This window comes from Microcaecilia unicolor, chromosome 1, assembly GCF_901765095.1.
Source record: "Microcaecilia unicolor chromosome 1, aMicUni1.1, whole genome shotgun sequence".
NCBI lineage: Eukaryota > Metazoa > Chordata > Amphibia > Gymnophiona > Siphonopidae > Microcaecilia > Microcaecilia unicolor.
This window is the reverse complement of record NC_044031.1, coordinates 603,476,483-603,492,091: the sequence shown is the minus strand read 5'-3', so window position 1 is coordinate 603,492,091 and position 15,609 is coordinate 603,476,483. Positions and strand designations below refer to the sequence as shown.

Sequence of the window (15,609 nt, the reverse complement as noted above, 5' to 3'; positions counted from 1 at the left end):
AACTTAACCCAAAAAGTGACCACAAAATAATCTGACCAGCCCACTTCAGCATCCACAGGAGGACACAGTAAATTTTCTAACAGCAATGGTGACAAAAAAACCAAATCCAACACATTTCCTGCTTTCTGAGTGGCCACCTGCACAATTTGTGTGAGATCATTTGCATGAGCTATTGGAAGAAACTAAAACATCTGTTTCAGAAATATTTACAAGTCTACTTAGTTTTGTTGATTTTTGCCTTTAATTCCTAGTACTATTCTAGCTGCTTCTTTGTAAACTGGATAGAACCAGTAACATTAGGCGATTTGCGGTCTATAAGAACTATATTGGATTGTAAAACTATGACAGGAGCAGGAACCCCCCCCCCCCCCCCCAAATATAATTTAAAAAAATGTACAGTAATGGAAATTATGTATTATACTTAAGACCCCATATTTTGTCAGGTTGGGATACTTTAATTTCAACTGCAAACTTTTCTATTGAGACCATATCCCACACTTGTTGATATCAAAACCCCAAGGAAGGGTTTTTCCATCCCTTGGCTATAATAGTCTATCCCATAGCTGCTAGTAAAAAAAATACCAAGCACTCTGTTTATATGTATTTATCCCCAATGAAATAATATCCCCTAAGAGAAATATGTTTCTGTACAAAGGAACTTTTCATAGATAAGATCTCTCTGGTGGCAGCTTGTATAGCACAGAAGAAGATTTTAATTTTAGGAAATAACCACCACAAATAATCAAAGGTTCCTAACTGTTCACAGTTTCTCCATCATAGAGGAGATACAGAAGTATTTCAATTTGCTGTCATAGAAGGGGTGATGTAAACATAGAAACATGACGGCAGATAAAGGCCATAAGACCTATCCAGTCTGCCCATCCTCTGTAACCCCTAATTCTTCCTGTTCCTAAGCGATCTTGCATGCTTATCCCATGCCTTTTTAAATTCTGGAGCATGCTTGTACATTAATTGACTCCAACTAGTGAAAGCAATTTTAATGTGGGGTCAATCATCTATAGAACAGAACAATCCCAATGTTTATCATCTGTTATCTTTCTTCAATCTTTATTAAACATTAACAGACCGACCGACATAGGCTATGTTTCGGAATTGCAACGGAGGTGGTCATCATGCAATGACTCAAGTTTGTCTTTGAGACTTTGCATGATGACCATCCCTTATGCAGTTCCGAAACATAGCCCAGCTAAGTAGGAAATCTGATGACTAGCCAGAAAAAGCTAGGCTTTTCCATGTCTTGTCAAGAAACTGTCTATGTTGGTGCTACCAGATGACATCATCTACGTGAGGTTGCTTAACATTCTTTTCTTCAGAGAACACCTAATACAAGTAAATAACTTTTTTTCTCTCAGGGCTTTCAACTGATGTTTCCATATGCACTTACTTTCTTATACTACATTTCTCACTCTGTTTTTGAGATTTACTGGGAAGATTTTTATTTCAAATTTTAGTACTTAATTAGGAAACAATGGCTTATACCAGCTTTTTAAGTTAGGCAATTGTGGAAGAGTTTCTATCATAGTGGGAAAATGCTACCAAAGAATGATTTTGCATGGCACTGGGTGATAAAATATATTACTTCTATCCTTTATTTAAATTTGACTACAACTCCCCCTCCCCCTTAAGGGACTCCAATTAGCTTAAAAGGTCAACAAAAATGTCAAACAGTTTGGGGTCTGTTTTTATCTTTTGTTCGTTATCATGCTTGTCATCTCGTCTTATTATTCTGTCTTCTCTTTAAATATCAACCTTTATTATTTTTATTATTATTTTGTTTTTTTTGTATTAGCTCTTACACTTGAGACTATCACTGTCCTTCCCTTTGCTTTATCTGGTCCTTTTCTCCACCCCTTCCTTTTTCTTATGTGTCTTTCCTTCTGGTCACCCTTTAAAAAAAAAATTATTATATTCCTGCTTGTCTAGAGCAGGTCAGTTGTGTTGTTCTGGCCAGAGTGACATAGACCTTTCTTTCCTTACCTGTGGTGAATGGTTAAAGAGAACTTCTTTCTCTGCTCCTCAAACAATTCGATTTGTTTTTGTGCAGAGAGCTAGCGGTGGTGGCTATATTGGGCAGGAAATCATTTCTGTCCAATCTGCAATAGGAAAACACCCCTGCTATTATAGGAAACTGCGTTGTCTATTACACATCCAGCAGTCCTGACCTGCGAGTACTGCTTCTGGGGAAATGTAATTGAAACCAGTAGCTTTAAATGAGAAGTTGGATCATAGCATTTCTTGTTTTCATCCTCCTCTGGAGCAGTCCTTCTGCTGGTCCTGACTGAGGAAGGACCAGAACAGCAGCTTCTTTTGAAGTCTAAAAGGGCATGTGTGCCTCCACTGCAACTTTGGAGGCTCAGCAGCGGTGATGTTTTGAACCGCTATGAAACTACAGATGCTCTCCACTGACACTGTCTTGCAGGTGTACCACATGCTCAAAACATTACAGCAACTAGGAATGAGGCTGTAGTGATTCTTCCCAGTCAGGGAGAAATCCTCTACAGGTATTTGTGTAAAGATGACTAAGATTCTGCCTGTGCAGTAGTACAAGAACCCTAAGCGCTCAACCAGAATAGAAGCAGTTTTGACCTTTCATTTACCCCTGCAACTTCCAGAGCAGGGGCTATCTCTTTCTGACAGACAGGGTAGGTGGATCCAACTCTTAGAGGGGAAACACATTTTTTTTTCAGAGGGAGGGTCATTGTCTTTCACTCATCTCTCCAACCAGAGCACCATCCATGCAGGGGGACCAGGGTTTGACACAGTCCTTGCCATCTCCCTAATATCAATGCAAGGAAATTAAAACATCCTTTAACCTCTAAGCTGCAGGATATTCTTATTGGCGGAATCCTAAATACCCAGGGATAAATATTGGCTTTCCACATGTCTCTTTCAATAGCAAACTATAAACTTTTTCTCCAGGAATTTGTCCAAACCTTTTTTTTTTAACCCAAATACGCTAACCACTGTTACCACATCCTCCAACAAAAGAGTTCCAGAGCTTAACTATTCATTGTCAAAAGAATATTTTTTCCTATTCATTTTAAAAGTAAAAGGAAGAAGGAGGAACTCTGTTGTGAAATTGGCAAGTAGAGCAATGCTTCCTCTCTTGAAGAAAAAACTAGAAGCGTGTGTAGGGACTCTGGGTACTCCTGGTATTGCACTAGTTAATACTTGTCTTATAAATCTATTATTGGATTTCAACTCATGCTTTTTCAGTAGTTACTCAAGACAGTTCATTGTTCATTTTATGTACAGGGTCTTCTACCTAGTACTATCTAAAACTTTAGGCAAGGAACAAAAAAGCATATATAATTGCAAATAAGTTAAAAATATAGCTATAAAGCTCAAACTATTGCTATGCCTTGTCTCACCAGGACTACTGGATATATGGGTCATTTTACTAAGCTGTGGCACAAAGTGGACTTAGCACATACTTACCTGGTTTTCCCTCCGTGCTAAGGCCATTTTTACCGCAGCAGTAAAATGGCCAATTTCCCATTTTTTCAATTAATGGCCATGTGCTAACGTTACACAATTTTAATGTAAGGCAACTTCGGCAAAAAAATCTTATATACAATATACTAAACAGCTGAAGACAAAAGAGTTCTAATCTTTTAAATGGCGTAACCAATTAATCTACCTCCATATACTTTATTTGCTAAAAAGGAAAGGAGGAAAAAGACATCAAATGTCCGGACTGTGGCAGCAAGTTAGCAATCTTCGTGCCTACATTCTTTGGACTCAAATTTTTTTCATAGGTCTTAAAAAAAAAAACCTCCTTCCTTCCTTTCAATTTTCAATTATTTTTGCACTTTGATAGTATACACTATATCACTATTCAATCTTCCTTATAACAGATAAAGTATATAGAGAGAGATTAATTGGTTACTCCATTTAAAAGATTAGAACTCTTTTGTCTTCAGGTATTTAGTATCATAGGCGCCGACTCCGTAGGTTCTGTGGGTGCTTGAGCACCTCCAATATTTGACCCGCCCTCTTCTCCCTCAACAGTCCTCCGCCCTCACCTTCCTGCGTGCCGCCCAGAATTTAAAACTCTTTTTACCTCGGGGTCCCGGCGGCAGCAGTGAAAGGCGAGCAGGCTCGGCGCTTCAGCCTTCCCTTCTCTCTCAGCTCTGGTCCCGCCCTCATTTCCTGTTTCTGCAAGGGCGGGACCACAGCTGAGAGAGAAGGGAAGGCTGAAGCGCCAAGCCTGCTCGCCTTTCACTGCTGCCGCTGGGACCCTGTGGTAAGATGAGTTTTAAATTCTGGGCAGCACGCAGGAAGGCGAGGGCGGAGGACTGTTGCGGGAGAAGAGGTCGGGCTGGGGTTGGGACTGACACTCGGAGGAGAGGGAGGGGGCCTGGAACTCGGAAGAGAGGGAGGGGGCCTGGAACTCGTGGGGGAGAGGAGGGAGGGGGGAATGCACCGCCTGTAAAAAAAAAAAAATTTAGCACCCCCAATCATTTTGAAAAGTTGACTCCTATGTTTAGTATATTGCATGTGCTAATGTTCACACGACACATACAAAGTGAAGTCGGTCAGTGTAGATAGGAACCACCATGGGGGGAGCCCTTGGTTTTGGCTGGGATGGCCTGCTTATGTGTTAAAACAGAAGCAACCAAAAGAGCCAACCCAGTGGCTGTAAAACTTTGATGACGTGTTCTTATATTGTGCTGCCCTACAAGTGTTCTAGTAAGAACCCAACATGTTTCAGCAGTGGACTGCCCGCATCAGGGACACATTTGGTCCTTGTAATAGGGACATGTAGCAAACCTTAAAACAGGCCCAGGTGATCAGAAGCAAACATGGGTGCTAGAGGCCATTAGCACCGGATTAGCACCTGCATTGACCAGCACACAATGATCAGAGCTTTTGAGCGTGTGGCATCAAGCTCACTGGCTCTGAACGCAAATTGCATTCAAATGAGGGTCTCCCGCATTTCTTCCTAATTCTCAGTAGACAACACACCAAACAAGGACTCTCCTCCCATGACAAACCCTACACCAGCTTGAAGCTGGCATTAGGGTTTGCTGAGCAGGGGAGGAATAGGGGAAGACTGGCTGTCACAGCCCTGGTGGTCCAGTGGATCCCTGGCCCCCAGGCATATAAGAGCCTAGAGGTCCAGTGGACCCTCCCCCCCTCCAGATCCCTCCCCCCAAGTATGTAAGGGCCTAGAGGTCCAGTGGATCCCCAGACCTCCAAACATGTAAGGGCCTGGAGGTCTGGTGGACCTCTAGACCCCCAAAGATGTAATAGCCCCCCCAAATAAAAGTAAAAACCCTGCTGGTCCAGTGGGACCCTTCTCCCACCCCCTGAAGGCTAACCCTGGTGGTCTAGCGGTGTACCCCCCAATCCTGTTATACCTTCAAGAAGGAGGAGGGTCTAGCATTCCTTCCTGCTGGGCTAGGGCGCCTTCTCAAAATGGCGGCTCCTGGGTGGGGCTTAACTTCCAGACCCTTACATATTTAGGGGGCTGGGAGGTTTGACAGGTCTGGGCTTTTCTCCTGCAGGAGAAAAGCCCTGGCCTGTCAAAACTCTTCTGTGGGAGGATTGTGCCTTCCCACAGAAGTCTCTAATGATCAACGCTAACAATGTGCATAATTTGCATGTCATTATCATTGGTCATTAGGGATTTCTTTCACCGCACTGTTCTGGTGGTGTTTTTGTGGTGCTGTTCATAACAGCATGGGGAACTGAGCATCGAAGCATCAATGAATAAAAGTTGCATACACTGGGCTCCTTGAGACCAGTGTGAGCTGCTTAACAAAACTAGTAAAAATACTCAGCTGAGCTGGTTGAAGGTGGTGGTGAAGTCTGTTGCCCAGACAGGGATGGAAATTGGAAAAGGATGGTTCTTTGTTTCAAGTTAATTGTTTTGAAGGCTCTCTTCAAGATGGTGGTTTTTTTTTTTTTATGTCAGGCAGGGGAGAGATAATGGTGCTTTTGAAAGTGCTACTAGGTGTGAATCATTCAATTATCTGACACTTTGTAGTTAAAAAAAAAAAAGACCTTTTTGTTGCATTAAAGATTTGAGGTTTGATCTACTAAGCTATTTCTGCCATTTTCAGGCAGATGATCAGAAGAAAACTTGGGCACCAGAGGCCATTAGCGCTGGACTAGTTCCCGCGTTTTCCCCGCCCCAGGATCAAAGCTGTCGAGTGTGTGAAACAATGAGCTCGCTAGCTCTGATCACAAATTGCATGCAAGAGAGGGTCTCCTGCATTCCTCTCAGATGATCAGCGGGCAGCACGCCAAACAAGGGCGCTGCTTCCGTGACAAACCCTACACCAATTTAGTGCTGGTGTTAGGGTTTGCTGAGCAAGTGGAAGGATTGGGGAAGACCAAAAAACATAGCCCTGGTGGTCCAGAGGATCCTAGAGATCCCCCCAAAACCCCACACATCTAATGGTCTGGAGGTCCAGTGGACCCCCAAACCTCTTTCCCCCCACTGACCTCCGCTCCATCAAACAAGGCCCCTCTCCCAACACTGAAAATACCCTGGTGGTCCAGTGGGTCCCTAGACAGCCCCCCCTCCCAATGCTAGCCCTAGTGGTCTAGCGTTGGGGTCCCCCTGAACCCAACCCCCTCCCCCTCATACCTTAAGACTGGAGGAGGGATAGATTAGCACGCCCTGCCTCCTCTGGGCGCCACCTCAAAATGGCAGCCTCTTGCCTGGTGCATCTTGGGATACACTGGGTGGGACCTAACTTCCATATAGGTGAGTTTCTCCCTTATATGAAAGTTAAGCCCCATACAGTGCATCACCATTTTGAAGTGGTGACCAGAGGAGGGAAAGCATGCTAGTCCCTCCATCTTCCAAACTTAAAGTATGAGGGGAGGGGGTTGGGTGGGGGGAACCCCACCACTGGACCACCAGGGCTAGTGTTAAGGTGAGGCTGTCTGGGGTCCCACTGGACCACCAGCGTATCCTTGGTGTTGGGGAGGTCGGTGGGTGGGGTTATGTGCTGGGGGAAATGAGGGGTCTGGGGCTCCCAGGTCTTTGTGTTCGGAGACCTGGGCTTTAGGTTTGACAGGTCAAGGCTTTTTTTTTTTTTTTTGACAGCCTGGACCTGTCAAACTTATTCTGTGGGAGGATTGTGTCTTGAGCGTATACCCAGTCACAATCCTCCCACAGAAGTCCCCCAATGATCAGTGCTAATAACGTGCCTAAATTTGCATGTTGTTAGCTTTGATCATTGGGGAGTTAATTCCCAGTGCTGTTATTGGAACAGCATAGGGAAATGATCATATGCCTGTATGTGGAGAGGAGTGTAAGTATATCAAGTCTTTTGTACTAAAATAAAAAGTTTACAATTTAAAATGTTGTGTTTAATTCCAGATATACGCCTGTAGGTCGTTCGTTCTTTACTGCTTCTGAAGGATGTGCTAATCCCCTTGGTGGTGGCAGAGAGGTTTGGTTTGGATTCCATCAGTCAGTCAGGCCCTCACTGTGGAAAATGATGCTCAATATAGATGGTGAGTCTTTCTATCTTGTGTTGAAAGGTACAGGGAAGATTTTCTTTAAAGGTGAAAACACCTTCATCCAGCAGAGTAAGTTACAAGCACTCCAGCAATGTTTCAATTAAAATTCAACAAAAAAGGCGTGTTGCAGCAAAATAATTAACAGCAAATTTGACACGATCATTGATATGATGATTCTCCGAGGACAAGCAGGCTGCTTGTTCTCACGACTGGGTGACGTCCGCGGCAGCCCCCACCAACCGGAAAGAAGCTTCGCGGGACGGTCGGCACGCAGGGCACGCCCACCGCGCATGCGCGGCCGTCTTCCCGCCCGTGCGCGACCGCTCCCGCCAGTTCCTTTTTTTCCGCGCCTGGAGAGAGTCGTGCCTTGCCGCTCTCTCTGTTCAGCCGCCGGATTGTTCGATCGCGTGTACGCTGATCGTGCTTTTTTCTACCTTTTACTAACGGTTTTCGTTACCGCCAGGTTTCTTTTTACCAAAAAAAAAAGAAACCCTGCGCGTGTTGGGCACGCGCTCCCTTTTTTCCCTCGCTTCCAGCGGGGCCGCCGCGTTGCGGCCTAGTGGCCGCACGGTCGTTTTGCTTTTTCGTGGTGTGATTTCAGCCACCATTGACGACTTTGACTTCGCCGACGCGATTTTTCCGTCGATGTCCTCGAAGGTCCCGAGTGGATTTAAAAAGTGTGGTCGCTGCGGCCGGCCGATCTCGCAGACCGACACCCACGCTTGGTGCCTCCAGTGCCTCGGGCCGGAGCACAATCTCAAGTCGTGTGCTTTGTGTCTCGGTCTCCGGAAACGGACTCAGGTTGCGAGGCAAGTTCTACGGGACCGTCTTTTTGGAACTTGCGCCGGCCCCTCGACGTCGACCTCGAAGGCATCGGTATCGACGCCCGGTCCTTCGGTACCGGTATCGATGCCCGAGACATCGGCACCGATGGCAGCGACCCCAGGAGAACAGGTCCCGTCGGCCCGCCGGTTCTCCGGTGAGAGTGGGGGTGAGAGGCCGCGTGGGCAGTCGGCCCCGGTCACTCCCTCAGCTCGTGGGCCACGGGACCGAACCCTGTCTGACCCGGTACCTCGAGACCGAGGGGGATCGACCTCCTCCTCCTCCTCCATGCCCTCCGGCGCCGGTGACGGGCATCGGAAAAAAGACAAGAAGCGTCGTCACCGGTCGCCCTCGGTGCAACCCGATGTCGGAGAGGAGGCGACGCCGAAGCGTCACCGTCGAGAGGAGCGGTCTCCGTCGGTTGTGGAGGTACCGACGCGTCGGGGTTCCGGCACCTCGGTGCCGTCTCCTGGCTCCCAGCAGCTTCTGGCACCGACACCCCTACCGGCCCCACCGCCTTTCCCGGCAGCGGGCCTGGACGAGTGCCTCAGAGCCATCCTTCCGGGGATCCTGGAAGGGCTGATGCGCCAGGCTGTGCCGGCGCCGGGGGTGCTTGCGCCCTCGGCGCCGATGACTGTGGCGCCGGCGAGCTCTAGCCCGGCGCCGGGGCCGTCGACACCGCCGCCGCTTGCGGTGCCGGTCTCGACCGCCACGCAGGTGGAGTCGACGTCGATGGAGGGAGCTCCGTCCCCGCTGGCGCGGGAGTCCACCGCTCGACGACACCGAGACTCTGGTGCCTCGACGTCGAGCCGGGCCCGGTTCAGGACTCAGCTACATGAGCTTATGTCCGACACCGAGGATGAGGACTCGTGGGGGGAAGAGGAGGACCCTAGATATTTCTCCTCAGAGGAGTCTACGGGCCTTCCCTCGGACCCCACGCCTTCACCGGAGAGGAAACTCTCACCTCCCGAGAGTCTCTCTTTTGCCTCCTTTGTGCGGGATATGTCTATCAGCATTCCCTTCCCCGTGGTCTCTGTGGAAGAGCCGAGGGCCGAGATGCTCGAGGTCCTCGACTATCCATCACCACCTAGAGAGTCCTCCACGGTGCCGCTGCACAATGTCCTAAAGGAGACGCTGCTTCGGAACTGGGTGCGACCATTAACTAACCCCACCATTCCCAAGAAAGCAGAGTCCCAGTACAGGATCCACTCTGACCCAGAGCTAATGCGGCCACAATTGCCCCATGACTCGGCGGTCGTGGATTCTGCTCTCAAGAGGGCACGGAGTTCGAGGGATACCGCCTCGGCGCCCCCGGGGCGGGAGTCTCGCACTCTGGACTCGTTTGGGAGGAAGGCCTACCAATCCTCCATGCTCGTGACCCGCATCCAATCATACCTGCTCTATATGAGCATTCACATGCGGACCTATGTGCAACAACTGGCGGACCTGGTCGAGAAGCTCCCGCCGGAGCAGTCCAGGCCTTATCAGGAGGTGGTCAGGCAGCTGAAGGCGTGCAGAAAGTTCCTGTCCAGGGGTATTTATGACACCTGTGACGTGGCATCTCGTGCTGCGGCCCAAGGTATAGTGATGCGCAGGCTCTCATGGCTGCGCGCCTCTGACCTGGACAACCGCACCCAGCAGAGACTGGCCGACGTCCCTTGCCGGGGGGATAACATTTTTGGTGAGAAGGTCGAGCAGATGGTGGACCAACTGCATCAGCGGGAAACCGCTCTCGACAAGCTCTCCCACCGGGCGCCTTCAGCATCCACCTCCACAGGTGGACGTTTTTTCCCGGGCCCGGCAGGCTGCACCCTATTCTTTTGCGAAGCGTAGGTACAACCAGCCGGCCCGAAGGCCTCGTCAGGCACAGGGACAGCCCCAGCGCGCTCGTTCTCGTCAACAGCGTGCGCCTAAGCAGCCCCCTGCGCCTCCACAGCAAAAGCCGGGGACGGGCTTTTGACTGGATCCATGGGAACATAGCCGCCCTACAAGTGTCCGTACCGGACGATCTGCCGGTCGGAGGGAGGTTAAAATTTTTTCACCAAAGGTGGCCCCTCATAACCTCCGACCAGTGGGTTCTCCAAATAGTGCGGTGCGGATACGCCCTGAATTTGGCCTCCCTGCCTCCAAATTGCCCTCCGGGAGCTCAGTCTTTCAGCTCCCGCCACAAGCAGGTACTTGCAGAGGAACTCTCCGCCCTTCTCAGCGCCAATGCGGTCGAGCCCGTACCACCCGGGCAGGAAGGGCAGGGATTCTATTCCAGGTACTTCCTTGTGGAAAAGAAAACAGGGGGGATGCGTCCCATCCTAGACCTGAGAGGCCTGAACAAATTCCTGGTCAAAGAAAAGTTCAGGATGCTTTCCTTGGGCACCCTTCTGCCAATGATTCAGAAAAACGATTGGCTATGTTCCCTGGATTTAAAGGATGCATACACTCACATCCCGATACTGCCAGCTCACAGACAGTATCTCAGATTCCGCCTGGGCGCACGGCACTTTCAGTATTGTGTGCTGCCCTTTGGGCTCGCCTCTGCCCCACGAGTGTTTACAAAGTGCCTCGTGGTGGTGGCGGCGTATCTACGCAAGCTGGGAGTGCACGTGTTCCCATATCTCGACGATTGGCTGGTCAAGAGCACCTCGGAGGCAGGAGCCCTCCGGTCCATGCAGTGCACTATTCAACTTCTGGAGCTGCTGGGGTTTGTGATAAATTACCCAAAGTCCCATCTCCAGCCTACTCAGTCTCTGGAATTCATAGGAGCGCTGCTGAATACCCAGACGGCTCAGGCCTACCTTCCCGAATCGAGGGCTACCAATCTCTTGGCCCTGGCTTCGCAGACCAGAGCGTCTCAGCAGATCACAGCTCGGCAGATGTTGAGACTTCTGGGTCATATGGCCTCCACAGTTCATGTGACTCCCATGGCTCGTCTTCACATGAGATCTGCTCAATGGACCCTAGCTTCCCAGTGGTTTCAAGCCACCGGGAATCTAGAAGATGTCATCCGCCTCTCCACCAGTTGCCGCACTTCACTGCTCTGGTGGACCATCCGGACCAATTTGACCCTGGGACGTCCATTCCAAATTCCGCAGCCCTCGAAAGTGCTGACGACGGATGCATCTCGCCTGGGGTGGGGAGCTCATGTCGATGGGCTTCACACCCAGGGTCTGTGGTCCCTCCAGGAAAAGGATCTGCAGATCAACCTCCTGGAGCTCCGAGCGATCTGGAACGCACTGAAGGCTTTCAGAGATCGGCTGTCCTACCAAATTATCCAAATTCGGACAGACAATCAGGTTGCAATGTATTACGTCAACAAGCAGGGGGGCACCGGATCTCGCCCCCTGTGTCAGGAAGCCGTCGGGATGTGGCGTTGGGCGTGCCGGTTTGGCATGCTCCTCCAAGCCACGTACCTGGCAGGCGTAAACAACAGTCTTGCCGACAGACTGAGCAGAGTCATGCAACCGCACGAGTGGTCGCTCCATTCCAGAGTGGTACGCAAGATCTTCCGAGAGTGGGGCACCCCCTCGGTGGATCTTTTCGCCTCTCAGACCAACCACAAGCTGCCTCTGTTCTGTTCCAGACTTCAGACACACGGCAGGCTAGCGTCAGATGCCTTTCTCCTTCATTGGGGGACCGGCCTCCTGTATGCTTATCCTCCCATACCTTTGGTGGGGAAGACCTTACTGAAGCTCAAGCAAGACCGCGGCACCATGATTCTGGTAGCGCCCTTTTGGCCCCGTCACATCTGGTTCCCTCTTCTTCTGGAGTTGTCCTCCGAAGAACCGTGGAGATTGGAGTGTTTTCCGACTCTCATCTCGCAGAACGACGGAGCGTTGCTGCACCCCAACCTTCAATCCCTGGCTCTCAAGGCCTGGATGTTGAGGGCGTAGACTTCGCTGCGTTGGGTCTGTCTGAGGGTGTCTCCCGGGTCTTGCTTGCCTCTAGGAAGGATTCCACTAAAAAGAGTTACTTTTTCAAGTGGAGGAGGTTTGTCGTTTGGTGTGAGAGCAAGGCCCTAGAACCTCGTTCTTGCCCTGCACAGAACCTGCTTGAATACCTTCTGCACTTATCAGAGTCTGGCCTCAAGACCAACTCAGTAAGGAATCACCTTAGTGCGATTAGTGCTTACCATTATCGTGTGGAAGGTAAAGCCATCTCTGGAGAGCCTTTAGTCGTTCGATTCATGCGAGGCTTGCTTTTGTCAAAGCCCCCTATCAAGCCTCCCATAGTGTCATGGGATCTCAACGTCGTCCTCACCCAGCTGATGAAACCTCCTTTTGAGCCACTGAATTCCTGCCATCTGAAGTACTTGACCTGGAAGGTCATTTTCTTGGTGGCAGTTACTTCAGCTCGTAGGGTCAGTGAGCTTCAAGCCCTGGTAGCTCATGCTCCGTATACCAAATTTCATCACAACAGAGTAGTGCTCCGCACCCACCCAAAGTTCCTGCCGAAGGTGGTGTCGGAGTTCCATCTTAACCAGTCAATTGTCTTGCCAACATTCTTCCCCAGGCCGCATACCCGCCCTGCTGAACGTCAGTTGCACACATTGGACTGCAAGAGAGCATTGGCCTTCTACTTGGAGCGGACACAGCCCCACAGACAGTCCGCCCAATTGTTTGTTTCTTTCGACCCTAACAGGCTAGGGGTCGCTGTCGAGAAACGCACCATCTCCAATTGGCTAGCAGATTGCATTTCCTTCACTTACGCCCAGGCTGGGCTGGCTCTTGAGGGTCATGTCACGGCTCATAGTGTTAGAGCCATGGCAGCGTCGGTGGCCCACTTGAAGTCAGCCACTATTGAAGAGATCTGCAAGGCTGCGACGTGGTCATCTGTCCACACATTCACATCTCATTACTGCCTCCAGCAGGATACCCGACGCGACAGTCGGTTCGGGCAGTCGGTGCTGCAGAATCTGTTTGGGGTGTAAATCCAACTCCACCCTCCAGGACCCGAATTTATTCTGGTCAGGCTGCACTCTCAGTTAGTTGTTCTTCGTAGGTCAATTTCTGTTGTACCCTCGCCGTTGCGAGGTTCAATTGACCTGGGTTCTTGTTTTGAGTGAGCCTGAGAGCTAGGGATACCCCAGTCGTGAGAACAAGCAGCCTGCTTGTCCTCGGAGAAAGTGAATGATACATACCTGTAGCAGGTGTTCTCCGAGGACAGCAGGCTGATTGTTCTCACCTACCCTCCCTCCTCCCCTTTGGAGTTGTGTGTTTCATCTTTTGCTAGTCATTCAACTGGCGGGAGCGGTCGCGCATGGGCGGGAAGACGGCCGCGCATGCGCGGTGGGCGTGCCCTGCGTGCCGACCGTCCCGCGAAGCTTCTTTCCGGTTGGTGGGGGCTGCCGCGGACGTCACCCAGTCGTGAGAACAATCAGCCTGCTGTCCTCGGAGAACACCTGCTACAGGTATGTATCATTCACTGTACCATGACTGGGTTCAAGCCATTCCAGGCTACAATCATCTCAGGAAAGATAGTAGGTACAAAAAAGAGGAGGGATAGCATTTTACTTAGGAATATAACACTGAAGAATCTTGTGGGAGGGCGGAAAGTCCTGTTTGTCTTAAATAGATTGTAAGCTGTGTCAAGCAGGTGCTGTCTCTCTTTTGTTTGTGTACACTGCTAGGAGCATCTGATAGTGCTATAGAATTGATAAGAAGTAGTAGTTTTCTGAAAGGAAAAATAGAAATGCCATTTAAACTGGTGTAGCTAAAAGTCAGCAACCCAGGGAGATGTTTTAAAGATTTAGTTGAAAGGAGAAAAATGACCTCAGATACTGGGGTTTTGGGATTTAGCCCACACCTCTTTCAGTTGTAACTTTAAAAAAAAAAAACTTCTTATGTCCGAAATATTATCATTACAGTCCACAACTGTTATTTTTTTTATTAGGTCTCATTTCCAAATCATATTGCAAAAACAAAACCACTTATCTGTTTGATTAATCTCCTTCAGAAAGAATGCCCAATGGAGGTGTTTGTTTCACTATCAAATAAGCTGCATCAGGGTCAAAACTTCTGCTAGACTTCTTTACATTAGACTTCTTTAAAGGTGGAGCTCCTGCTGAATCTCTCTTCTCCAGATATATCATGATGACACTTCTGAGGCAACTCTAGTTGTTTTGCTTCATGAGAGATTTCCTTCTGTCAGAGTCCCCTGTCAAACCTCCACCAGTGTCATGGGATCTCAGTGTCATTCTCACCCAGCTGATGAAAGCTCCTTTTGAGCTCCTGAGTTCCTGCCATCTGAAGTACTTGACCTGGAAAGTCATTTTCTTGGTGGCTGTTAACTTCTGCTCGTAGGGGTCAGTGAGCTTCAGGCCTTAGTAGTGAATGCACCTATACTAAGTTTCATCACAACAGAGTAGTCCTCCGCACGCACCCTGAGTGTCTGCCAAAGGTGGTGTCGGAGTTCCATCTGAACCAGTGAATTGTCTTCCAACATTCTTTCCCTGACCTCATGCCCATCCTGGCGAAAGCAGCTTGCACACCTTGGATTGCATTGGCCCACTACATGGATCAGACAAGACCCCAACAGGATGGGGGTTGCCATCGGAAAATGCACAATTTCAATTTGACTAGCAGATTGCATTTCCTTCCCTTATGCCCAGGCTGGACTGACCTTAGAGGGTCATGTCACAGCTCATAATGTTAGAGCTATGGCCGCGTTGGTAACCCACTTGAGGTCAGCCTCCATTGAAGAAATTTTTCTCCTTTCTGCCAAACCAGCTACTGGCTTTTATTTTTTTTCCCTAACAGCTTGTATTAAAGCTAAACATAGTCAGCTGGGAGTACTAGGGACTGTTCAGCCCCTCCCCCTAGACTTCCTCAGCCTTTCTGTTCCTTGATGATCTCCAGTGCCTTTTGGGACTTAGTCTCTAATTTTCCTTGCTACATTGACAAGCGACAGCTGCTTGCTTCACAATACAGCAACAGTTGCTGAAAACCTAGCATTTTATTAGTTCAGACACAGCAGAGATTCAAGACTGGATGATAATTTGAAGTGTCAGAGGGATCTAGATAAGGTTTCTCAATATAGGACACATTAGTGCATGTTTCCAGACAGAGGGAAAGACTAGAGTTAATGAGCAATATGGAAAGTTGTATATTCCATGAAGTACTGTAAAAGAACAAGAGGTGGCCACGTTGAAGGAAGAGATGATAGGTGTGATCAAGAGATTAGGAATAGTAGTACAGTCAAGCTTGGATGCAACTACATCACATGTGAGTAGGACAGGTAGAGGGCCTGAGCGGGGCAAGCGCAAGTAACATAGTAACATAGTAGATGATGGCA

The 15,609-nt window shown here is 49.1% G+C and overlaps 1 protein-coding gene across 1 annotated transcript in view; it reads left to right on the top strand.

Annotated features, from left to right (window-relative positions):
- Positions 1 to 15,609, top strand: part of AGO2 (argonaute RISC catalytic component 2) — a 350,472-nt gene that overhangs the window by 146,613 nt on the left and 188,250 nt on the right. The window contains exon 5 of the mRNA XM_030219580.1: positions 7,361 to 7,497. Within this exon, the coding sequence (XP_030075440.1) occupies positions 7,361 to 7,497 (137 nt within the window). The remainder of the gene's footprint in view (positions 1 to 7,360; positions 7,498 to 15,609) is intronic.